The sequence below is a fragment of the Argopecten irradians genome, chromosome 5 (genome assembly GCF_041381155.1).
Source record: "Argopecten irradians isolate NY chromosome 5, Ai_NY, whole genome shotgun sequence".
NCBI classification, from domain to species: Eukaryota; Metazoa; Mollusca; class Bivalvia; order Pectinida; family Pectinidae; genus Argopecten; species Argopecten irradians.
In genome coordinates, this window is record NC_091138.1 from 43,939,370 (window position 1) to 43,965,509 (window position 26,140).

A 26,140-nucleotide genomic window follows, 5' to 3' on the forward strand; every position below is an offset into this window, starting at 1 on the left:
TCATAATAAAAACCCAAGAAAAATGATTTGAGGGAACGTATCTCAAATGATCACGATTTTAGTAATTTAGAAATATTCATAAAAAAGGTTACAACCACATTGTTTATAGTTGACATCTTAGTCATACCCCATTTACAGAGACATGGTACATTTTATAATAAATCTAATTGTAAAATTGGGAAACAAAAGTTCAACAGAACTTTGCCATATGATACACGTACATGTATGTATATCAGTATACTTTTGTATAAACATAAGGCCAAAAAAAAGTTTTTTTTAGGGTTACATTGGCAACAAAAAGGGGGTCGGTAGGTCGGGAGGATTTTTTTTTAGTATTTTTAGCTCTAAAATAATGGCCGGAACCGGAGTCTGAGATCAAAATCTGGACCTTTTATTTTATTGTTTGTTGTTTTTTTTTTCGTAGAAAAGTGGAACAAATCATTAGGGTCGGGAGTAAAACATTTATTGTCGGTCGGGCAACCCTAAACAGACACATATTTTTTTGGTCCCTAAGTGTCGTATGATCTTTAAGGATCTTACCAATGAACTGATCATATTAAGTTATATTACCAGCAATGATAGGAATACATTATGGATGGATATAGCCAATATGCACGATCTATCACTTTTACTCAGTATACTGTACATGTATAACCATATATAAATCATTGCGGCGTGGAAGCGAATTTAGAATTACAGAATGAAAGAATTGTCTCTTAAAATTATCTCTATAATTTGTTATGATTATTGATTAGGCCAAAAAAAATATTTGTCTGTTTAGGGATACCCGACCGACCCTGATTTTTTACCCCCGACCCTATTTTTTCCCCACTTTTTCCCAAGACAGCCATTAAATCGGAAAAAAATCATAAGTCCGGTTCCGGCCATTTAGAGTAACAGACACTTAGTACGAGATCGACCTACCGAAAAGTTATTTTCACTTTGATTTTTTTAATAATGGGGAACAAATTTAAAATAAATTGAAATGTTTAATTTTCTTGTCGATTTTTTGTAGGCACCGCAGTCGCCTAAATACACATACGGAGGTATTTGACCTATCACTGCGTTGAGACGGCATAAAACACAAATTTTTTATCAATAAATTACTAAATCTGTAATAAATGTGTGTAACCTATCATAAATATTTTCTTGCTGATGTTAAATCTTTTCCTCCGAAATCAGACTTTAAAATTCAAAGGGTTGAGTGTAAATAAAATCAGTTTGATTTTTTAGTTTTGAAATGGGTGGCAATGAAAAAAATTATTAGCCATACAAATATGTTAGGTTACAATGAACAATCGCATATTTTTTTTTTCATTGTTTATATAGATTATTAAAAATAAAGTGAATATGGGTTTTTTATAATGGGAATAATGACTGATAAGGGCAAACAAATAAAGGGGAAAATTCATAGATATATTTGATGTAACCGATTTTATTGAATTTTTGATTGTAAAGGGTGGGATGTGACATGTACTCGAGATAAAATATTTTGTTGTTACAAATATTCCACTATTACAGTATAACTTTAATATGTTCTTTGGCCGCGTTGGGTTGACAGAACGGAATAAAATCGAAATAAATCGAAAAACAATTTTTATATTATAAAGGTAAAAACTGGTTGCGATTTTAAATGAAGTACATGTTGGGCTGTGTAAATGGGGGACAACAATCGAGATTACAAAATTCTTGATGATTACCTTCTTGTAGGCTAGAGGATGAAATTGAAATAATAAAATAACAAATAATGCAATAATGTGCGTGTAAATCGATATCACACCGGGCAGGTGCGCCGCGTTGACAGAACGGATAAGGGACGTAACTCCTTGTTGGTATGCGCTAAGGGGAGACAAATCCATTTTCCAATATGGCGAGCTCCAAGGTAAACAACAAGGTTGCGATGTTTAAATGAACGTACATCTACACACTATGGAGGGTAAATTGAAAACAAGAATGAATGGAAGTGTTCCAACAACTCTCGGGAGACCTTTTGGTGTTGTGGCAATAGACGATCCGCCTCCAAGAATGAGAAGAACATTAGCAAGGTTAGTTCAATATTGATGTGTACTCCATGGCACTGCAACACCCGGTTGACTTTTGACACCATTACTAGTTGTAATTTGTCCTCATCGATGGCTTTGTCATTTTAAAAATCATGCTATGAAGTGATGTTCATATATACAATAGTATACACTGTGTCCAATTCATGAATGATAAGAAATAATTTGAGAATCTGAACGAACTAAACACACAGTGTACTACTGCAGTAGGCCTAGTCTAAATTAGAAACGGTTTATGATGAAAAATATGGTTTAGAAATATTTAGTCTCTACATGAAGCCTTTTTATCAGAACATAGCCACTTGTAAATGCAATCGTAATTCTACATGTGCATCTAACATTTAATCATAGATATAGTACATAATGTCACAAAAGTTGTATTAATCATAGATATTTTACATAATGTCACGAAGTTGTATTAATCATAGATATTTTACATAATGTCACGAAGTAGTATTAATCATAGATAAAGTACATAATGTCACGAAGTTGTATTAATCATAGATATGGTACATAATGTCACGAAGTAGTATTAATCATAGATAAAGTACATAATGCCACAAAGTTGTATTAATCATAGATATGGTACATAATGTCACGAAGTTGTATTAATCAAAGATATAGTACATAATGTCACAAAGTTGTATTAATCAAAGATATAGTACATAATGTCACAAAGTTGTATTAATCATAGATATAGTACATAATGTCACAAAGTTGTATTAATCAAAGATATAGTACATAATGTCACAAAGTTGTATTAATCATAGATATAGTACATAATGTCACAAAGTTGTATTAATCATAGATATAGTACATAATGTCACAAAGTTGTATTAATCATAGATATAGTACATAATGTCACAAAATTGTATGATTGAGTATTGTGTCGACAGCTCCGCCGTTGCCGTTATAACAAATATGTTTAAGCATTGATGTCACTATTTTTTAATTTTATCGGGGTATGAAAAAAAAATTTGTTTGCAAACTGTGTGAATCCGCGTAGCGGATTCTCACAAAAGTTTGCAAAAAATTTTTTTTTCATAACCCGATAAAATTAAAAAATAGTGATATCAATACTTATAATTAATTTTATACTCTATTTGATAAAATGAAGTATGTTTAAATGTAACATTATAGTGGTTTTTCAAGGGATTCTTTTTTCCGAATCAATACGCAACGTCAATGTCTCTATTGTGACGTCACGAAAACGTCGGGGTTTCGCGCCATTCTCGGATTTTTTTTTTCATAGTGGTATGCAAAAAAATTATTGACCAATCAGAAAGCCAGATTTGGTATGAAAACAAAGAAAAATTAATTATTGACACGTACTCGATATTTGTCACAATATATATGTATAGTAATGTACATGTACATGTAGTCTATCAATATTTTCACAAAATTGATAGTGCATCATCTCAATACATCACAGTATGCTGTTGTGTAACAGAAGAGAAGAACATGAAGCAGCTAGACTGGAATTCGAACCTGGGACCCCAAACATTAGCTTAATGCTCTATTGACTTAGCTAACCTGGTCACCAATGATTGACCAATTAGTCCAATTCCACTACTGGCAGGCGACCAGTTCTCACAGAGTACCAATTCTCATCATCTCATGTGAATTGTATGATCGCACATAAATTTTCAGACAATTTTTTGTTGAAATCAGCATGAAAGTATCCTCTATCAGAAGATGACTTTATTGATGTAAAATTGTGTGAAAATCATACTGGACAGATACACATACGATGGCAAGAATTGGTACTCAGCAAGAACTGGTCGTCTGCCAGTACAGTTACATATATATAATAATATTATATGGCATTATAATACATATATAGATGAACAATGTATAAGTAAATGAAGTGTGCATGGAGCTTATTATTAACAGTGTCAGATATATTATAGTCAGTATTCTTTTATTTTCCAGTTCTGGTCAAAGCAGGCCAGTGATAGTGAGGCATGACATGGGTGCTGGTCCCAGCCCTCTGTCACAGAATAGATCCTGCCCGACCCAAGACCTTGCAGTCGGTAACCAAGACACTGCTTTAGATGTCAACTCTGGGTGTGATATACAATTCATAGATGTCCCTAAAAAGGGCCAGACTTTAAAAAATACAGCCGACCCTATAGGCGGCCGAATGTTTACTAATGATCTCGAGAGAGTCCCTAGGGGGCTAGGACCAACAAGTAAACTGGTGAAAAGGAACTCTGCTGGGAAGCTTACAGCTATAGAAAGTGGTACTTCTAGTGGAAGTAGAAGTGGTGCTTCTAACAGTATTATAGGTAAAAGCAGTTTTCCCGAGGACAATGCCAGAGGTGGTTCCTCTATAAATAGGAAAACTAGCACTAATGAAAGGACTAGTGGGAGTAGCCAAAGTGGTGTCCCTAAAAGTGGTACTAGAATTGGAATCAGAAGTGGTGCTTCTGGTAGTAGAAGTGGTGCTTTGGATCAGCGGAGTGGTAGTAATGATAAAGATAGAACTGATGTCCCAAGCAATGGAAGGCCTAGCAGTGGTAGAAAAGCATCTGCTGGGAAATCTAGTGCTGCACGGAGTGGTACGGATAGAAGTAGTGCACCTCGGAGTGGTACTGAAAGAAGTAGTGTTCCCCGGAGTGGTACTGAAAGAAGTATTGCTCCCCGGAGTGGCGCTCCTAGCAGTGGTAAGCGTAGAGGAAGTGCTTCTAGCAGCGGAAGAAGTAGTGCTGTGAGCAGCGCAAGGAGCGGTTATGGAGACGTGTTGGAGGCTGAAATCAGTCAGAGCTCGGAGTTCTCAGAAGTTCCAAAACCTTCCAGAGTTATAGACCCTACAGAAATTGTAAGTTAGATATATAATTATAGACCAACAAAGCTTATAATCATATCTTACAGATACATGTATATTGTTTGTATCACCTAATCGTTTAAAAAATCTTCTGGATTATAAAATTTTAATGAACCCAGTAATATAAATTAAAAACTTTTTACAAATTCATGTATACAGATATTTTTCACCATTTTGGTTCTTGATAGTAATGAAAAAACACTCTTCATAGATTAAAGATATTATATTTAAGGTTTCCATCTGAAAATTAATTTGAGTTTAAAAAATAATGTCATTATGTATTTTGTTAACTGAAAGCAAGACATGTATAATATTAGTAAATGGAATTAATGACTTTCAATTTCAAAATAACTCTTGGTACTAGAGTTAAAGGCCCACTACCTTTCCGAAACGGCTTATGATTATTAAAATGGGAATGTAAAACGAGATTGATAATTTTGAAGAGTCACAAAAGTTATTAACTCACTGTTAATACTACACGTATCATCACCTTCTAAACAATTTTATTAAGATAAATAAAATGTTAATTTTCATAACGCGGGTCGTTTTATGTTTCCCGCTGTTGTCCTAAATACTGCGCGGTAGTTGACTATCGCTGCGCCAGACGGCAAAACAGCGAAATGGCTCTCCTCTGTTACGGGGAAAAACCATGCATATTTTTGGTGTTGTTACCTCATCTTATGCCATCGATATATATTTTTTGATGTTATAAATGTTTTATCGAAACCTTTTATGTTTTACTGCGGAAAGGTAGTGGGCCTTTAAAATCTGAATAAGGCATAAATATTATTTTTAATTTCAGCTTGAGCAGAATCAGGAAAGAGACTTTGAAAAAGTCTATGATATCAATCTCCATGGTGCAGAATTGACTGTCATCACCAACTTAGAAAAGGTGGGATAGAGATCTGACTGACCACCAGGCTCTAGAATATTAAAAACATCACTAAAAAATAGGGGAGGGGGGAATCTAGTAATAGAAGTAAATGTTTTAGAAAATCTTATTGATAATATATCTAGTCTCAGGTGGCTAGTCTACATAGATAAGACTGGCCACCAGTCTCTAGAATACAAAAAACATCACCAAAATTTAGCTTGATATTTTTTTTCTCAATGACATGTTTCATTCCAGCCAAACTAAGGGGCGATAATCTAGTATTGAAATTCTGCTGAAAAAATCTTTAATATCAATGATTTAGGGTCTAGGTGTAAGTCTATATAGAGATATGTAATGATAGGTATATATATTTCTATCATTAGCTTTTGCATGTATTTTGCTAATCAGAGTATGTCACATTTACTACTGTATTTGAAAAATTCAAAGTATAATTTGAAAACTTTCACAAATTTGCTAAAATTTAAACAATAATCATGAGAATATAACATTTTTTGAAAATGAAATTTGTAAAAATTCAAATAATTCTTACTTATATAGTGTTTCTGGGAATGCTAGTATCGTTTTTGTGTCAATTATCAATTAATTTATGTAATTAATTTTATTCCAGTTCACTAAAGTCAGAGTATTAGACCTTTCATGCAACTATATAGAGAAAATAGAAAACTTGGAACCAAACTCGGTAAGTAAAAAAGATTAAATCTTATCTAATGTCAGATTAATACATCTTTTTATCAGATATAGGTTCACTATTACGCATTTGTTTTCCTCCAAAAAACGGAAAATTAGAGTGACATGAACAAGAGATATTTCAGTTTCCTAGATTACCCATATTCCGAATTTGCATATTACAGAGTTATCTGCACTTGCGGGTAGGTATTGATTGTGACGTCTTGTTTTTGCGAGCGTAACGTCATACTTTTCGGAGAAGATGACGTGTATTGCGCTCTCAAAATAATGACGTAACAATCAATACCTACCCGCAAGGGAGATAACTCTGTAATATGCCAAAGACCGAATACTGTAAATGGACCTATTTTACTAGTAATCATATTTTAGTATAATTTGCATAAAAATATATATATGTAATTGCGATAGATATTTTTTTCTTTTTAGTTGGTTACTTTAATTGAGCCTTTATTATGAATGTGTGAATTTTTCACTATGTTAAAATTTGATTGCGCCTGAATAAGTGTGTTTTCAGTAAATGGTTAGTTCCAAATTTTTAGATCAGACAATTCATTTTTTGAATCGCCGATGAACCATAAAATGTATGGTTAAAAACAATAAGGAACTGAACTGAACTGGAACGGTTTGAGAAGCACAATGCTGAATTGTAATCACTAAATTTTAATTCTGAAAATCCTTTTGATTTGTTTCAGGATCTGAGGGAGCTTAAACTGTATGACAACAGACTGAGGGTGGTTGAGCGACTGAAGGGGTTAGTATATTATAGCGACTTTAACATTTGACTTACATTCATTATATCAAGACCTTAGGGGTGATACTGCAGAAACGTGGCCCACAATCCCGCTGTTTAAGGGTCCTTGAGACTGCAAAGTCTTAAATTTGGCAGTTCCATAAGAAAAAGGTCTGGTGATCTGTTTTAATAAAATATTCTGGAAATTTGATATGTTCAGGCATATTTTATGCAGCTTTTGTTTGATTTCACTTTGAAACATTGTCACATCAAAGTGCTATTTTTGTTGTTGTTGTAGTTTACATTATTTACATGTTAATGTTCATTTTGAACACATTTCACATCAAATCTCTGAGACCACCATAATTGTTTTTATCCCACTAACGACATTGTTTTGTGTCAGACTGATGCAGAAAACCTTTGTCAAAAGAACCTGCACTATGGCTTAGTGTTTTCAACCACTTTAATCTCAATTTCTTGCAATTGGTTGCTATAGTTTTCAGCCAACATGGAGCAGTTTATTTAATTGTCAGGTACTGGATGTAGGTCAGTGCTTTTCCCCTGGTGCTCTGGCTTTTCTCCATATCTTCATAATAGGAATCAGATGCCCTTTTATGCCCCTGACTGTTCATAGGATTTAAAATTAAAAAAAAGAAAACTGCACCCCATTGTAGGAAAACAATTTTTTAATTTTCTGAAAACCGCCTTAAACTGTAAATATCTTCTTGTTTTATTTCAGGTGTAAAGAACTGAGTAGTCTTCAAATTCAACATAACAAAATCAGGCAGATAGGTGAGTGTATGTCTCAGGTTTAGAGGATATTCATGGAGAAATCAAAAGCTTAAATTGGAACAATTCATATATCTCCTTAATTGTTGCAAAAAATATCAAGATCAAGTGATTGCAGGAATTTTCATTTGATGAGGTCAGGTCTGATAAAGTTAATTTATATGAATATGCCTTCCAAACTTCTAATTTTCAGAAAATTTGCTTCAAGTAAAGCTTAAGCTCAAGGTTTTGAGAAAATTCACTTTCAGTAAGGCTAAAATGAAAGGCGATTGGGGTTTTCTTGAAATTTTAATAGTTTTCTTGAAAAATACTGTTATGAAAAAAAAAATTAGAGTAATTTTTGATATGTTGTTTATGGGTCAATGTAAAAAGAATTTCTCAATTTAGATATAATTAACTCTCAGTTAAGCTAAAAGTTAAAAGCATCAATGAAGAGTCTTCATGAAATTTTTAAATTTTTGAAAAATTATCCCTTTCTTTGATGGACTTCTATGTAAATCAGAAGTTTTGTATGTGTTGTTTGTGAGTCAGGTAAATTTTCTTCACTTGTCCTTTATATGTGTATAGGTAAAGGATTTAGTGGATTGTCAAAACTGAAACACTTACGTATCGACTGTAACCGCCTACTGAAGCTGGAAGCCTCAGAACTTTCCTGCTGCTCCCAGCTGACCACGCTGGACATCAGCTTCAACTTACTGGACAACATTTCTGTAAGTTTATTTATCAGATCATGAATCTTAAATACAAGGGCTGATTAATAAGTTGTGAGTCTTATATTTATATTGAAGGAGGTTAGCAGGGATCTCCTTTTTCAGCCATACTATTCCCTGACAGTTTAAGCCTTTGTACCCATATATTGGAATCATGGTCAGCTTAAACAAGGCAATTTAAGACATGTTTTGTATATAAGTTTTATAAAAATGTACTAGGTTAAATAGACATGATTTTAACAATCAAACAAACCATGTTAACCTATCTGAGTTTGATGTTTGAATTTGTCCTTAGGCACTGAACTACCTTCCTCATTTAGAAGAGTTGTTGGCGGCCGGTAACAGACTGCGCAGTGTCGATCTGTCTCGCTGTAAACGGTTACAGGAAGTGGACTTATCACATAACAAACTGACGGACATCAGTGGACTGAGAGGTCTGCCCAATCTACAGGTAGGCTGGAAATGAAACATCTGTAACCAATTCACCCCTGATGAAACTTTTGAACCCTTCTAATTCAAAAGGCTAGAAGAGTTCATTATGAATTTTCAGGGGTCAATGAGTTAAGGCATTCCTTATTATATCGAAATTCTCAATGTTAGAGAAAGTATTACCGACAGAAGTTAAGGAAATTTAGCTCCCTAATTCAAGATTTTCCCATTAACTTTTGTGATGCTGAAATTTTAAGTTGAGGAATTTCTTAAAGTTAGGCAATCTTGATGAATTTCAGGGCCCAGTTAAGTGTGAACTTGCCTTCGAATTCAGATCTATGAGTCTAGCATGATTTAAATGATGGTGGGTTAATTGCTGTTTGAAGATCGATGCAAACCTGAATGAGTAATTTAAAAATATTTTACACCAAACATAGAATAAAAGATGCAAAGAATGTGAAGTGATTTCTGTAACTAACCAAGAGTTGTCTCCCCTTACATATCTTAAGAATGATACTCATCAGTTGAACAATAATTGGTGTTTAATCGTCTATGTATGTCTATTTTAATAATTTTTTCCCTTTTGGTGCATGCATAATCAGTACTTCATTCCATATAGGATTTTTTTCGGGACACAATTAAATATTTTAAAAATATTTTTATCTTAATTGAAGTACATGTACAATTAGAAGCTCAAATTTTTCAATGGGGTGTCAATGGTGTAAATTAAGTAACTTTTGTAACTGAAGAAAATTACTAATTTGTCTGCATGCTCCTGGTTTTGATAGAGAAAAAATACAAATTTTTCAGTGGTGGAGCATCTTTAATTTGCCGTCATTAATCTTTATAGTTTTTTTTTTATTTGTGATTTTTTAGCATAATTTCAACAATTTCCTTTATCTTGATGTGTTTGCAGATTTAGAACTGCATTTAAGAATATTCAAAACATGATTTTGGTATCAAATTCAATAAAGTCTTCGCTTGTCACTTAAAAATCTCTTATTAATTTTCCAGATCATCAATCTCGGATCTAATCAACTGGCCTCATTAAAAGGCCTTGGAAAGTCCAGGTATGTGGCCTGGAAGATAAATGATCTAGGTCTAACTACTTTAGAGGTGTTTAATCGTGTATTGCATATATGTTATTTTTTTTTTTTTCCCTTTTGGTGCATGCATAATCAGTACTTCATTCCATATAGGATTTTTTTCGGGACACAATTAATTATGGCTTTTTTATCTTAATTGAAGTACATGTACAATTAAAAATATTATGGTGTAAATGGTGTCAATGGTGTAAATTAAGTATCTTTTGTTGTAATGGAAAGAACATAACTAATTTTTGTCTGCATGCCTCCCTGGTTTTCATAAAGAAAAATACACAACTGATTTTTCAGTGGTGCAGAGCATCTTTAAATTTGCCGTCTCATTAAATCTTTATAGTTTATTTTTGATATTTGTGATTTTTTAGGAATCATTTCAACAATTTCCTTTATACTTGATGTGTTAGACAGCAGATTAGTACTGTGCATTTAAGAATCAATACAATACATGATTTCAGGTATCAAACATCCAATTAAGTCTTCGGCTTGTCACTGCTCAAAAAAATCTCTTATTAATTTTCCAGATTATCAATCTCCGGATCTAATCAACTGCCTCATATAAAAGGCGCTTAGAAAGTTCCAGGTATGTGGCACAGTGAAGTATTCCTAGAGAAGATAAATTGATCTAGGTCCCTAACAATCTCGAGGCATTGATAGATTTGTTTTGTGGACCTCTGCCACCAATAATACACTATTCTGTATCAATAATTCATTTAGCAGTCACTTTCGTAGTTTCCTCAGAACCACTTTAGAGTTTATTCTCGATTGAAGACCAAAGAGCAACTGGCTTTTGCGCAATGCTATAGACTTAATTGACTGGTAATTTTGTATACATTCTGATTAAAGAAATCTTATATGGTCTGCTTGCACATCTATATTTGTACATACATGGATGCAACGATCAGGGTCATGTTCAAATATCATAAATTAAGGGATCAAATATTATAAGACTCTTTCATATGTCGATATGAAGAATCAGGATATTGTACCCGAGGGTCAGAAAATGTTATAAAATTTTGAGATCTTTTTTTTCTGCTTGCATTTGTGATAATCCATATTGAATAAATTCTAGGGTTTAGAATTTAATACTGTGACTAAAGCCATACTATTAAGGGTGGAATCCGCGGTAACATGATAAATGTATTATGTAAAAATAGAAATCTATTTAGGTAATTTGATTCAAAACTATATTTCAGAATAAAAATCACGAAGAAATACAAACAATTATATATATCATTTCAGGTTAATATAACACAATTAATTTTTTTTTAATAATATTTTAGGTTAATACAAGAAATTCTAACTATAAATATATTTCAGGTATTAATACAAGAAATTAAAAACTATCTATATTCAGGTTAATACAAGAAATTCAAAGAACTAAATTTTTATTTCACAGGTCAATACAAGGAAATTCATGCTGCTGAGAATCAAACTGACGAGAGCTGTTCTTATATTTCCTACACAATTTCCCCAAACTAAGAGATCCTCAACCATCACAGCTATGCTGTTTAGAAGTATTATGATTGAAGTGGTGAGTATACACTAGGATACTATAAAATGATAATTTTTATACTGGACCTAACATATCGACCTAAAGTCACTCTGGAGGTTTGATAGCTGTGAAGTTAAGCGAACATTCCATATACAGGGTTACATATAAAAAAATAAAACCATGATTGCCCTTCACCTTTGTATTGCTACTAGAGTACTGATACGGAGGGCAGTAGTTTTCTCATCTGTCATACTCGATCTTTTCCTCCAACTCCTAAACTGTGGCCTGTTCATAGAATGTAAAACAATAGAACCCCAACCAGTAGCTCCAACATAGCTCTTTTGAGGCATCAATGGTAAATAAGTGCATTAAGTTTGGTATATTTTACGCTTGTTGTTGTGACATGAATAAGATCTTTATTTTAAATCCAACGGTTGCATTACTTCCCTGTAATAACTTGGAGAGTTTAAGTGATCTATCAATGGTAATTAGATGCTTAGCAAAGTCATTAAGCTGGTATAATTATTAGCATTTGTATGTGAAATGAATAAAACTTTATTTCTAATCAACGGTTTGCTTACTTCCAGTATTACTTGGAGGAGTTAAGTGAGCTAGCTGAACTGTTCATTGCTGGGAACCCATTCTCTGATCCTGACGGACCACATGTCCACTACATGGCCGAAATCCAAGTTATTCTGCCAAATCTTGAGATTCTGGATGGGGTATGTATCCATGGTTACCTCATTCATTTATTAACTGATAGTGGGTAACTTTTCTGCGGATAGTTTAATTATATGATATATTGGCATTTAACACCTAAAGTCTGTGAGTATAATACAAAATATACAAAAATAATAGTGAGAACTTCAATGACACCCCTACGAAAATACATAAAGTGTTAAAATATTATATGGAACTAGTAAACATTGTAAGATTTAATGATGAGAATATTGGCTTAGTTATAGGAAACCACCAAAATCTAAGAGTGATATAAAAGTAATCCTCAGACGAGCGTCGATTAATTCACAATGGTATTTGTTTGATCCAGAATCTACTGTTCTGAGATCCATGGAGTTGATTGAGCACTGCACTCCACCTTTCACTTATAGAGATAGTGTGTGTTCTCTCATCCATGGGCCTTTATGTTTTCCGATAAGGTACTGGATTTAACTTTCATCAAGAACCTTATACTGGAATACAAAGATTTTATTTTAGTTATCAAGCCTCCCGACGTGTTTGTCAGCTTAAGAATCTTATCCCTTGGGTCTAGATTTCTCTGTCTCGCTTTCAGCAGAGAAAACAATTTTAATTAACCTATGATATGATTACAGTGACTGAAAACAAGATTTAATGGTTTTACATTGTAATACTTTCAGGCCCATGTAAAGAGAACGGCTCAAAAAGGCGCACCTTTGATGAGGCCAATGTCAGCTTCCACAAGTAAGTACGCTACATACATTGTACAGTGAAAACTTTATTCTTGTATTCTTGTTAACAAATGAATCTTAATGAATCTTAAAAGTAAGAGAAATAGTTGGTTTTGTGACTAAGAAGCATGGTACATGTACTTGTTTGACCTTGTGAAATAGGAGCTAGGCAAAATTTGACCTTTATATTATTGGTTAGGCTAGACATGACCTTGTGAATTATGGGTAAGGCAAACCATGAATTTGTGAATTGAGAGCTAGGCAAATCTTGACCTTGTACATTAGGTTTTAGACAAGCTTATGATATCAGCGATAGATCAAAACTTTATAAAAAAAAAATTATCTTGGTATAAATATGACAATAGAGTGATATGTGTAGATGACTAAATATAAAATTTAATTTTAGTGCTTTTAATGCACACATTTTTTTTTAATTTCGGAGAACTTCAGTGTATACCCTGTAGACATCTCTCATATAACTGTTCGGAAGGCCAAATTATACATCATTGTCAGTAATCTGTATTTTCTTTTCTTAGACAACTTCTGAGTGATATGACAGATATAAATCAAGAACTATTGTTTTGTTTGTTTCGGAAATGTATATACAAATACGCACATTAGGTAATAGGAAAATATAAAAATATCAGAAAAGTATGCCAAAGTAATTCAATTAAGCAGTGCACCACTGAATTCAATTGACCATTTCCCACGTTGCTGAATGGTATTGTACAAGGTACAAATATTTGTTCTACAAATATAAGTGCATACTGTATTAATAAAGCTGCCTTATAACAAATATTTTCTTTAAATATTGAAGGATGGCCATTTCTGTTCAGTTTTCAGTTGTGTTTCTGTCAGACAGCTGTTTCTAGTAATTTAATTAGGTAATTGGTTATATATAGGTTAGCCCCCATATAACCCTATCATGGCTGGCTTAATACCACTAATGGTCAAGAGGACAGTGCCAAATACCCCATTTCTGGGATGTGTCCAGTATTGACCACTCCATTTTAGACAGTAAAACTTGTGTTCGCGCCGAGCATCAGCTGCGAAGTAGCTTTTTAATACTGGGAGTTAGAAGTTCACCTCACACCCTGGACACATATCCCATGTCTGTTAACACAGCTATACATTTTTGTATTTATGAGTTTATTGAAAAAATGACATGGCTTCTATCAAAACTGTATCTCAAGCATTCTATTTCATAAGATAATCAAACTAGCCTATCACATTAATAGTCCGAGATTTCTTTCCAAAGAAGATAAAAGGTCAACTGGTTTGTGATCAATATAGAGTGGGCAGATGAAAATTAGGTTATTTGACTTAATGTAAGTGATTTGAGATATGTCCACATTCCAAAATTAACTGGAAAGTTTAGATGCTAATATTTAATAAGATAATGATTCAAAAGCTTAAAGATGCTCCACCACCAACAGATCATAAACGATAGTCATCATTTGAACAATAATTGGTGTTTAATCGTGTATATATGTCTTATTAACACACAAAAAATGTAAGATAATTTATTTTGCTTTTGGTGCATGCATAATCAGTAATTAATTTCATATAGGACATAGTGCCACAAATTTTTTCGGGATGCAATTAAATATTTTTAATATCTTTATCTTGAAGTAAAATTAGAAGCTTAAACTTTTCAATGATGGCAATGGTGTTAAGTAAGTAACTTTTGTAACTGAAGGAAAATACGAATTTGCCTGCTCATGTTTTTGATAGAGAAAAAATAACATTTGTCAGTGGTGGAGCATCTTTAATGGATAATTTGTGCAATTAATTACCACAATCTGACGGACTTGATAAGCTTACAGAATTTTACCTTGAAAATGTTACTTCTTTAATTTGTTACCAATTTGAACACCTTTTTTATTATTTTTCTCAGTCATCAGCGTTAGACAGGTGGAAGCACAGATCAAATCCTCAGACACAGAAATGAAAAATATGGAGAGTGATATTCTCAAGAAGTAAGTACATACAATTATTCTGAAATCTTTTAAAGGCCCACTACCTTTCAGGAGCGAAATTTAAAGGTTTCTTAATTTAAAGGTTTCTTAAGAAATGCATGTCGATGGCATAAGATGAGGTAACAACACCAAACATACGCAATATTTCCTACATGATATATATGAAAACTGTGGAGATTAATTTCACTATTTTGCCGTCAGGCGCAGTGATAGTCAACTACTGTTTAGTATTTAGGACGTCGGCAAGAAACATAAAATGACCAGCGATATGAAAATTAACATTTGATTGAATTAAATTTGGCAGAAGATAATGATCAGTATAGAATTAACAGTAAGTTAATAACTTTTGCGACTCTACAAAACTAGCGATCTCGTTTTACATTCCCATTTTAGAAATTAAAAGCCGATTCAGAAAGGTAGTGAGCATTTAATTGCACTTGAAAAGTTGTTATTATGTTAGCAAAGTGGTAAATTAAAGGTGCCTGACATTAGTCGCGTAGTTCTGAATCGTGAATTGAGTATTCACCCCTTTGAGGAAGGTTCTGGATTCTGTCTCCTGGCCTTAACACCTGCATAGTCTGTAAAAGTGGTAGTTTCTGCTCCAGCTTAGTGCTCAGTATAAAGAAGTATTTGGGACATCCGGTTTGCCCGTTGTCAGTATAATGTCAGTTGGTGTGTATTGTTCTATGACTTCGGTGGCATTCTTCAGTGAGATGACACTATAAAAAGGGCCAGAGCTCCGCTATTACAAAATGTCACACCAAGAACATACTACAGTCTTCCAAAACATGCGTCACTTCACACATGCAACACACCGCATACTCGGTAGCCCAACATTATATGACCTTGGCTATAGTCTAATCAACCAAACAACAAACAACAAACCTTATTTCCTGAAGATGTAAACATAATGATGACAGACATTCTCTTGGCAGAAGATGTAAACAAAATGACGACATGCTCATGTCATGAAAAAGTAGAAGAATTGTGAACAAAATGACACTATGCTATTGTCATGAAAAGCGAGCAGAAAATTATGACCAATATGACGGCATGCTTTTGTCTTGAAAAGGGAGCAGAATTGTGAACAGAATGACGGCATGCTTTTGTCATGAAAAGGGAGCAGAATAATGAACAGAATGACGGCTTGCTCTTGTCATGAAAAGGGAGCAGAATTGTGAACAAAACGAAGCTTGCTTTTGTCATGAAAAGGGAGCAGAATATTGTGAACAGAATGACGGTATGCTCTTGTCATGAAAAGGGAGCAGAACTGTGAACAGAAGGACGGCATGCTCTTGTCATTAAAGGGAGCAGAAATGTGAACAAAACGAAGCTTGCTTTTGTCATGAAAAGTGAACAAAATTGGGAACAGAATGACGGCATGCTCTTGTCATTAAAAGGGAGCAGAATTGTGAACAAAACGAAGCTTGCTTTTGTCATGAAAAGGGAGCAGAAATGTGAACAGAATGACGGCATGCTCTTGTCATGAAAAGGGAGCAGAATTATGAACAAAACGAAGCTTGCTTTTGTCATGAAAAGGGAGCAGAATTGTGAACAGAAGGACGGCATGCTCTTGTCATGAAAAGGGAGCAGAATTATGAACAGAATGACGGAATCGCTCTTGTCATGAAAAGGGAGCAGAATATTGAGAACAGAATGATAGCATGCTCTTGTAATGAAAAAGGAGTAGAATTGTCAACAAAATGACGGCTTGCTCTTGTCATTGAAAGGGATCAGAATTGTGAACAAAATGACGGCATGCTCTTGTCATGAAAAGGGATCAGAGTGGTGAACAAAACGAAGCATGTTTTTGTCATGAAAAGGGAGCAGAATTGTGAACAAAACGAAGCTTGCTTTTGTCATGAAAAGTGAGCAAAATTGTGAACAAAATGACGACATGCTCCTGTCATGAAAAGGGAGCAGAATTGTGAACAAAACGAAGCTTGTGTTTGTCATGAAAAGGGAGCAGAATTGTGAACAAAACGAAGCTTGCTTTTGTCATTAAAAGGGAGCAGAATATTGTGAACAGAATGACGGCATGCTTTTTTCATGAAAAGGAAGTAAGTAGAATTGTGAACATAATGACGGCATGCTCTTGTCATGAAAAGGGAGCAGAATTGTGAACATAATGACGGCATGCTCTTGTCATGAAAAGGGAGCAGAATATTGTGAACAGAATGACGGCATGCTCTTGTCATGAAAAGGGAGCAGAATCGGGAACAGATCTGGAATCACGGCATGTTTTTGTCAGAAAAAGGGAGCAGAATCGGGAACAGATCTGGAATCACGGCTGCTCTTGTCAGAAAAGGGAGCAGAATCGGGAACAGATCTGGAATGACGGCATGCTCTTGTCAGAAAAGGGAGCAGAATCGGGAACAGATCTGGAATGACGGCTTGCTCTTGTCAGAAAAGGGAGCAAAATCGGGAACAGATCTGGAATCACGGCATGCTCTTGTCAGAAAAGGGAGCAGAATCGGGAATAGATCTGGAATGACGGCTTGCTCTTGTCAGAAGAGAATGAATTATGATGGATCATACCTGTAGACAGAAATGATAGATACATGTATAACATTAAATAGGAATAGATAACTCATTGTCTTCTATGATTGATTAAAACACAATCCCGTTTTCTTCTACGAACACATCTTAGCGCACACTTTTTAACGGAGTTTGATAGACCCTTCAGGTTGAGATATCCAACATTCAACATTTCTCTTCTAGGTCCTAATGGGGCCGTGATAGTTGTTGATGGTTGATTCAGGGAATCTAAATCACAAGGCTATCACAGGCAATATTTCATGACGTGAATTTAACGTGAACTTCATGTAAAGAAATATTCCCTGTGTTCAGACATTAATACGTGTACAACTACATAAGGAATTTTCATGTGTTCCATTATATAACTCTAATCACTACAATCAAACCTGTCTTTGTGACCACCTCCGTACAAAGATCACCTGCTTAATAAGGTCACTTTCTCATGGTCCCAAATAGTTAATTCAACGCAATTTTAACATGTCTATAACAACAAACCTGGCTATAAAAACCATTTTTCTTTGTCTCTTTGGGAGGTCTTTATGGACAGGTTTGACTGTTATCACTAGTTTAGTATCAACATATTTAGCTACTTTATGGAACAACCATTTTGTCATTGATCTGTCATAAGAACATGGCTACTGCGTGATATTCTGTCAAGGCAAAATACAGAAATTTCTGCACTGGTGGATAGGAATCCATTGTGACCGACACCAACGCCGGCCAGTTGCCTGATATGTTGGTTGGGGTTTTTATTCGGGGTGTCCGGCTTTCATTTACATGATAAACCTGACAAACGAACGATCCTGGCTGTTCAAACAACGTGAAACAATATATACATTTTCATTAATTTCCTAAGCCTGACAAATGTCCCTGGCTATTTAAATTGCGTAAAACAATAAACACTGTGTAAGCCTATATTTTTTACAGTATCGTCATGTCTATATGTGAGTTGTAGATTGACAAACACGCTGTCAACTTAAGATAAGGAATAAGTGTATATTATATTGGAGATGAGCGATCTCGTTATCAGTGATTGTGCGGAGAAGCAAGCGGATTTATCAGTTCCGGCCAATCGTGTAATCAGAGTCGACAGCTCATGACATGTCCAATATTTATTCAAAGAATTGTCCAGGGCGTCGCGTATCATAATGATATTTCGCTGGTACATCTTTCTATCAGCAGAGAACAGCCCTCATAACTCCAAGCCGGTGTGGGCACAAACTCTCAAATCAAATTATTAGACGTGTCTTCGTGTAATTTAGCACATGCGGTTGCTATGTATACTTCCAAATGCATGGGGAGCTTGTCTGGCGTTCATTTCCCTATATGATTGTCAGTGCCCACAGGTCAGAACCTTCGGTTAAAGATCAGCTTCTCTGACCTTCTCTCTGTCTACCACGTATTCATCCTCACAATAAATCACCATATCTGGTTTCCTACATTGATTATTACGTTATTCTCCATTTAGCTGGATGACCCTGCTGTCCTAGTCTTCATAGATAACAAAACTACATGCATGTTATGCTTTTCACAATTCGTCTAAAAAGTCGTTTTATTAACTTAATTAGTAATTAGTGTATTAAAAAGAGCTGATTATATACTTTGTCTCAGAATAAATGTGTAATATAATGAATTTTATAACTTAGGCTACGGTCGTAATGATAGCTTCATTCAGATTACTTCTCATTAAAAGAGACTTTGAGTCGTTGACCATTGAGTGTTGCAACTTTTCTGATGCGGCTATGGAAACAATAAAGACACAGAAGTTTAGACGAAATTCTATATTATTACACATCTGGCCGTGACTCTGTCCGCTGTACACTCAATTGTTCAGGCTTCAAAGAAACAAAGTCATGCAAAAATAGTTTTAACCAGGTTGGGTTTCCCTACACGAGTTCTGTCATCTCTTTCTTTTAAAAGGCATTCTAATATTCGCCAATAGCTTCAAATTGCTGTCAAAATTGATTTGATTCTGGCATTATCTATGAATCATTTTAATTGAAATGAATAGTACATTAACTGGAAGAAGATGGAAATGCTAAACTGTCATTGTGGACAGAGCTCTCTCTGGAATTCAAAGCCTTCTCGATCAATTAATAAAAGTGGAATAACAGATATGGGTTTTAGTTTTTCTTTCTTGACATTAATTTATAATTTGGTTAATTAGAGTTGGTTGTCCTTTTAAGACTAAATAATTTATATTGATTTGTTTCAGAAATTGGATTTGATTGTTTAGTAATCTGATTAACCACATTTTATGGAAATGTAGCTGTAAAATCTAGCCTTGTTGTTTAAGTTGTCTGACATTTTATGCTCAAAGTTTCATTTCAGTGCGAGAGAATTAGCAGGTATTGGTTAGAGGTCAGAAGGCGTTTCTTTTTTTTATCTGGAACTCTGGCTTATCTCAATCACCATAACCTGACAAGATATAACCAACATTAAATGGTAACAGTTGTGGAATTCGCCACTGAAATTTCATAATGACAATGACGACTGATCGGGTGGTATAGCTGTTAAACAACTCGCCTTTCACCTAGTCGGCCGTGGTTAAAACCTAGGCACGGACGTTAAAATGTAACACCTGCCCTATCACGTGGGCTTCCTCCAGGCATCCTCCTACTAAGACCCTTCTAACCCTTCGCGTGCTTACATCTTGGCAATCGAAAGTAATTTATTCATTTTATCTAAGATACATAACGTATTTTGCAATATGTGTTAAATAAATAGTATCAGTAATTGTAATCAATTATCTTTGTTTTAAAACTGTTCAATGTTCACTTATCCACCCCTGAAAATTCATAATGAACTGTTCCAACCTTAGAATGTTAGAAGGGTTCAAATGTGTATTCAAGGTGATTAGGGTAATAGGACTAGTAGTCGGTCTGGATGATCAACACAAACATAACAGACATTTTGGTAGGGTTGGTTACAATATTAATTTTTAAAACTGAAATCGTGAGCAGCTGACTGTAATTTTGGATTTTGATTAACGAGAAAACGAGAATATCTAATTATACCTCTTCTTCCCGACTGGTAAATGTGTAACTCTGCATCATGTGTTCTATGAAGTGCACTTTTTATTCGTTGTTATTGAGAAAAAAATAATTAGATTTATGGATATCTGTAGTTAATCAAGTATTTATTTCTTATCTAATTATCTCGGTTTTTGTCATTTTGTCAGTTTTAATAATCATAATTATAGAAAGTATTCAATAATTTGTAATTTTAATTCATCGATTGCAGAACTTCAACACGTCCGGAAATTGTACCGAGTACTTTAGTTTGAAAAAAAATTGTTTGAAATAAATGAATTTGATTTCTTTGGCCGTTAAAAGAGAATCGACACAATTCTGGATTTCATTAAAGAAAGTGATTATGACTTTGAGCTCCCTTATTAGGGCCCCGCATCGAGATGCGGGTGCCCTATAGTAATCAGGTTGTCCGTCCGTCCGTCCGTCCGTCCGTCCGTCCGTCCGTCTGTCTGTCTGTCTGTCTGTCTGTCCGTCCGTCCGTCTGTCCGTTTTTTTTCTTTTGCACATTAATGATGGAAGGGAGTGGAGTATTTTCCCCATATTTTACATGATGATTCCCCATCCATCCTAGATCTGCTTGGTAATTTTTCAGGCTGAAATTAAATTAAAAAATCGGCCATCTTGGATTTTAACATTTAAAAAAATCACAATGTTGTTGCTCTTAACTGATAAACATTTTGTTATAACATTATGATGCAAAGTTGTTCAGAATTAAACAAGGAGTTGACTGTCCAAAGGTAAGGTCATGGGCCAAGGTTACTAAGTCAAAGGTCAAGGTCAAATTTAAAAAAATTATTTTCTCATGAACATTTTGCTACAACATTTATAATGAAGCAGAGTTGTTCAGAATTAAACAAGAAGTCAACTCACCAAAGGTTTGACTGACCAAAGGTAAGATCATGGGGTCACTGCATCAAAGGTTGACATTTTCCATTTTTGGACTTATTAACAATTTGTTATGACATAATAAATAAAATTATTCATTGCTTAATATATTAATTAAAGTCAATATGATTTGAATCAAAATGGCTACATGATATGATTAGATATACCATTCCACAGAGTTTATTTGCAGATACAACTCTTATGGAAAAAAAACTTTTACATGATTAAAATATTTGAGCAAGACCTTTATTCCCTTCCTTTCACATTTGTTATGTGTTTCTTCAGCAAACTATGAGGTTTACCTTGTTTAAAAGGGGTATTTGAGTTAATTGTATGCTCTTAATGTAATGTTAGCTTGGAATCAGGATTCAAGTTAAATACTTGGAAGACTTTTTCCAAAGAATTATAATAATGTACCATCATCGGTTTCCCAATTAATGTTGACATTAATTATTTATTAGCAACATATAGCTAACACGGAAGAATTCGTTGTCAAAATACTACTTTTTCACTTAAGCACGTCAGACACATAGCGGGGCCCTTTCTGACGTGTCAGTGTTCTAGTTTAGATTGCTAGAGTAATTATTTCGGTTTCAGCAGCTAGTCTATTAAAAATATCTTTCATTTTTCAACTCTAATAGAAATGATTGACAGAGTTGTAAAATTTTGCATACGTTGGAATAGCGCCAAAATTGAAATACTCTGATCTAATTGCGTGAATTTTAAGATTAATCTGATGTAAAAATCCTTATTAAAGTCTAATAAGGATGACTTTGTTCCTTGTAGGTTTGATTCTCTACGAGAGATGTACGAGTCTCTACCAGAGAGACCCTTGTCGCCCCTTACCACCGAGAATACGTTGGATGGTCAGCGTAAAACTCACAGGTCAGTGTATTTCTATTCTCCAATGTTAATATTAAGGTCCTGCATCAAAGTAATTATTGTGCATCTTCTATCTATCTGACTGTCCGTCTGCCTATCTGTCCACAACTGCTTTCATGAAGTTACGTTGAAAACCAATGGGCCTATTACCTGATAATATTTAGATTTGCAGTATGAATTTGTTTTTTTCCCTAAAGAGCACGATGGCTGCCATGACCCACCACAAAGGGGGGTTGAAATTAAGAATAGTCCGTTTTGTATGATAATTGGCACACACTGTGTATTGGATAAGGTGTGAGGAGGGGACTCAATACCATGGATAGTCATAGTTTTGAAAGAGGTAAACTATGATGGCTACACTGGACCTTTAGCAGTCAAATTTAAAAATCTTCAGTGATAATTGGTAGAAAGTATTGTCCTTGGACGCTAGAGATGGGAATTTATTTCAAGTTGTCAGTATGCAATCACTGCAGCTAATTGTCAACTTACAGTGGACGCGGGGTTCTTTTTGACGCCGGTCAGACGTTAGCTTTCTAGTGTCAATATTTCTCAATACGGTATTTGGACAATATGTATGATGTTATTCTTCATGGATCCTCGACACTCCAGGGGTTACTATCATTATCATCATATCCACCCCGAAACTATTGTCATAGTAAAACAACTGAAAACAGTTATGTAGAACAAAATTAGCATTCACAAGCCTGCAGATATTTCCTTTGAAGGTTAGAGAGAGAGAGAGAGAGAGAGAGAGAGAGAGAGAGAGAGAGAGAGAGAGAGAGAGAGAGAGATGCTTATTTTCAAAGCCGCAGTCAACTGCAGTTTTCCGTTATTCGACTTGTTTTGGTGTACATCAAAGGACCAAACTAACGACTCATTTGTTGTCAAAACACAGAGCCTTCAGTTTTGCTATTGCATAGTTCATGGGTGGATATAACGACAGTGATAATAACCCATGGTATATCGAGGATATTCTGTATGTACTGAAACATTTCGTAACATAAGCCATGGTTGGTGAAGTAAATATCAAAGACGGGCTAATTAGTCATTAGACTGTTTTATGATGAACAGAATTTCCATTTTCTCCCCTTGATTTGAAATCATATATCTTTCTTTCATCAATTACACTGTATATCTTTGTGTATTTTTGTTCATTCAGTCGATCCAGGATTCAAGATGCCAGAAAATTTGCTGCAGAGAATTTCTAATGAATTTTGTTTGCATTCTATTGAATGTTCTTTTTTCTTTTCTTTTTTTTGTGGTAAGATGAGAGATTACAATTTATCTCTTTTGAAATATTCAATAAAATTCTATTAATTTTAATACAGATGAATTCAAGAAAATTCAATAAATTCAATTATTGTCTTGTATAGATATACATTCCTAACTTCTATTCACATGAGTTTGCATTGAGTGAACTATATAGTGTATCTATGATACACCATTCACATGCTTGCTGCACATATATATTCTGTGAATTTGATCAAAGCATCATCACTATGTGCGTATAGGAATAATATGAGGAATAGGTCAATGTGAGATAAGAGGGATGAAAGGATATGTCTGATGAAAGGGGCGACGACCTGTCTTATGAAAGTTAACCATCAGTTTGATGAAGAGCATGATGGCCAATAGGGGGCTGGGGATGGGAAGAGGGGGTTGAGATTTTCGATGATTGTGTTGTCAAAATACTAAGGAAGGACTATTTGTTCTTTACCAACTACATTTTTTGGTATCTCGAAACACAATGAATGATATTCATGTTAATTTATTTTTTCAAAATGTATGGAAGAGTTAGAAGAGATGATGTGAGGATGTATTTGTTGAAGATCAAGAGGAAAGAACAAACGTAAAATGACCAAAAGGAAGGATGAAAATATAATTTGTTGAGAAATGAAAGAAATTACAGATAAAAGGAAAATGACAATATGATATAAGTACTACGGACATATCAAATGAGAATAAGTTTGATGAGAAGTGATTGTAAATGTAGGGTATTTGGTGGAAAGATTCGGGCAAATCTGGTAAACGAACATGTAGGTGAGATGCAAGTAGGATGCTGAGTCTTAAGGTGGATGCATGATTGTGATTCAACAGTATTTAAAACTGATACAGTAAAGTGGTGAAATGATTATACATTTGTAATTCACATAACATACACACATAGATTTCCGCCTTTCTCTTCAATATCGACTGCACTTGTGTTTTACCGATACCAATCTTGTTCGGCGAGTTGACTACGGCCTTTGCTACAGTTATGTAAGGAGTTCAACTTTCTTATTCGTTTACGTGGTGTACCCTTCTTGATTTAAATTGCATATGAATTTAAAAGAGGTGGAAATATTACATACAAACGTTTGAAAGTTATCGTGTTTGTATGGAAATTTAATTTAAGTTTTGTCAAAACAAAAATACGGCGACATTCTTACCGGATTAATTTCACAATCATAACGAAACGCCTTAGATCCACGATGTTCATTTTACTCACCCGTGAAGATAGGGGTTTAAATACTGCTACTGTAAAATCATTAGAGCCCAGGTTAATGTTTTGATTAGTAAACTAAAGATCGATTACTACACGCGCTCTTTCAAGTGATCCGATAATTGGTCTGTCTAGTTTCACTTTCAAAGCGCCACCTAGCTACTAGGTCAACATGCATGACAAGGGCGACGACCCGTCTCGGTAAACAAAAGATCGAAAGCCGCACGTAGACACGTGGTCATCTTGGCTAAATAATGGGGACCATCAAAAGCCCCTATGGTCACATTTATTATGCGTATGTATCGGGGTAATTAATTGTGATTATAATTGACCTCGATTCCGTCACTCCAATACCCCGCTTAGTAAACAACCGACCGTACAGGTAACGGTCTGTCACTTGACAAGCGATTGACGGACACGGAAGAATGGGTCGTAATGAAGCGGGCAATTAGCGTTGAGCTAGTTGGGTCAACTGACACAGGTGAAATGGTCGTAATTATGGGGGTCAATTACCGTGATCAGTGGTCATTGGACTGCCTGGATGGTTGTAATACGGAATAGCGGGGTGGTCGTAATACTGAGACGACCAGTACAAAGATATAGAGGGGAAAATTACGGGACTGAAAAGAAGTGCCCGTAATGTCTTAATTTGAGGTGGTCGTAAGGCGAGGTTTCACTGTACATTTGGCTGTTTATGCAGGGGGCTTAACTATCTTGTTATACTGGTGTTTTTCACGTGTGTGAATATTTATTTGTTTACAAGCTAGTTTTCCGATTCTTAATGTTAACTTCCTGATACATTAAAAAAGACTATTATCTTCTCTATTTTTGAAAGTATTTCAATGCTTAAGATATGTTCCTGCTAAATTGTGTCGTGTACATGTCACAAAATACTAGTACTATGTACAATATACATGTATGAAGACAACTAATGTTATTTCAATAAAATCAATATTTACCATTAAAATGCCTTGCGTTTAATATCTCTTCAATTTTTGATGCTTCTTGTTTTGGACTATCATCACGTTTAAAGGCAATAGTCAATGTCGCTTACTTAACATCATTTTTACGCTTTTTGTTTAACTCCAGCGTAAAGATGCTCCACCGCCGACAGAGCGTAAATGATCTTCATCATCTAAACAATGATTAGTGTTTAATCGTGTATATATATGTCTAATTAACACAAAAATAAT

The 26,140-nt window shown here is 34.6% G+C and overlaps 1 protein-coding gene across 1 annotated transcript; it reads left to right on the forward strand.

Annotated features, from left to right (window-relative positions):
* Positions 1-1,865: 1,865 nt before the first annotated feature.
* LOC138324443 (leucine-rich repeat protein soc-2 homolog) lies at positions 1,866-24,602 on the forward strand. Its single transcript, XM_069269511.1, has 15 exons — positions 1,866-2,045; positions 3,993-4,881; positions 5,690-5,779; positions 6,390-6,461; positions 7,162-7,220; positions 7,939-7,991; positions 8,556-8,698; positions 8,994-9,149; positions 10,142-10,197; positions 11,627-11,651; positions 12,310-12,444; positions 13,099-13,162; positions 15,047-15,128; positions 22,370-22,468; positions 23,625-24,602. The coding sequence occupies exons 1-15, from the start codon at positions 1,909-1,911 to the stop codon at positions 23,671-23,673; spliced, it is 2,109 nt and encodes a 702-aa protein (XP_069125612.1). The 5' UTR covers positions 1,866-1,908; the 3' UTR covers positions 23,674-24,602.
* The last annotated feature ends 1,538 nt before the right edge of the window (positions 24,603-26,140 follow it).

Bases quoted from the DNA above. Each gene is read 5' to 3' on its own strand.
- LOC138324443 (XM_069269511.1), top strand. From the start codon at position 1,909: ATGAACGTACATCTACACACTATGGAGGGTAAATTGAAAACAAGAATG. The intron at 6,462-7,161 runs GTAAGTAAAAAA...GATTTGTTTCAG, and splicing joins AAAACTTGGAACCAAACTCG to GATCTGAGGGAGCTTAAACT. The intron at 7,221-7,938 runs GTTAGTATATTA...GTTTTATTTCAG, and splicing joins GTGGTTGAGCGACTGAAGGG to GTGTAAAGAACTGAGTAGTC.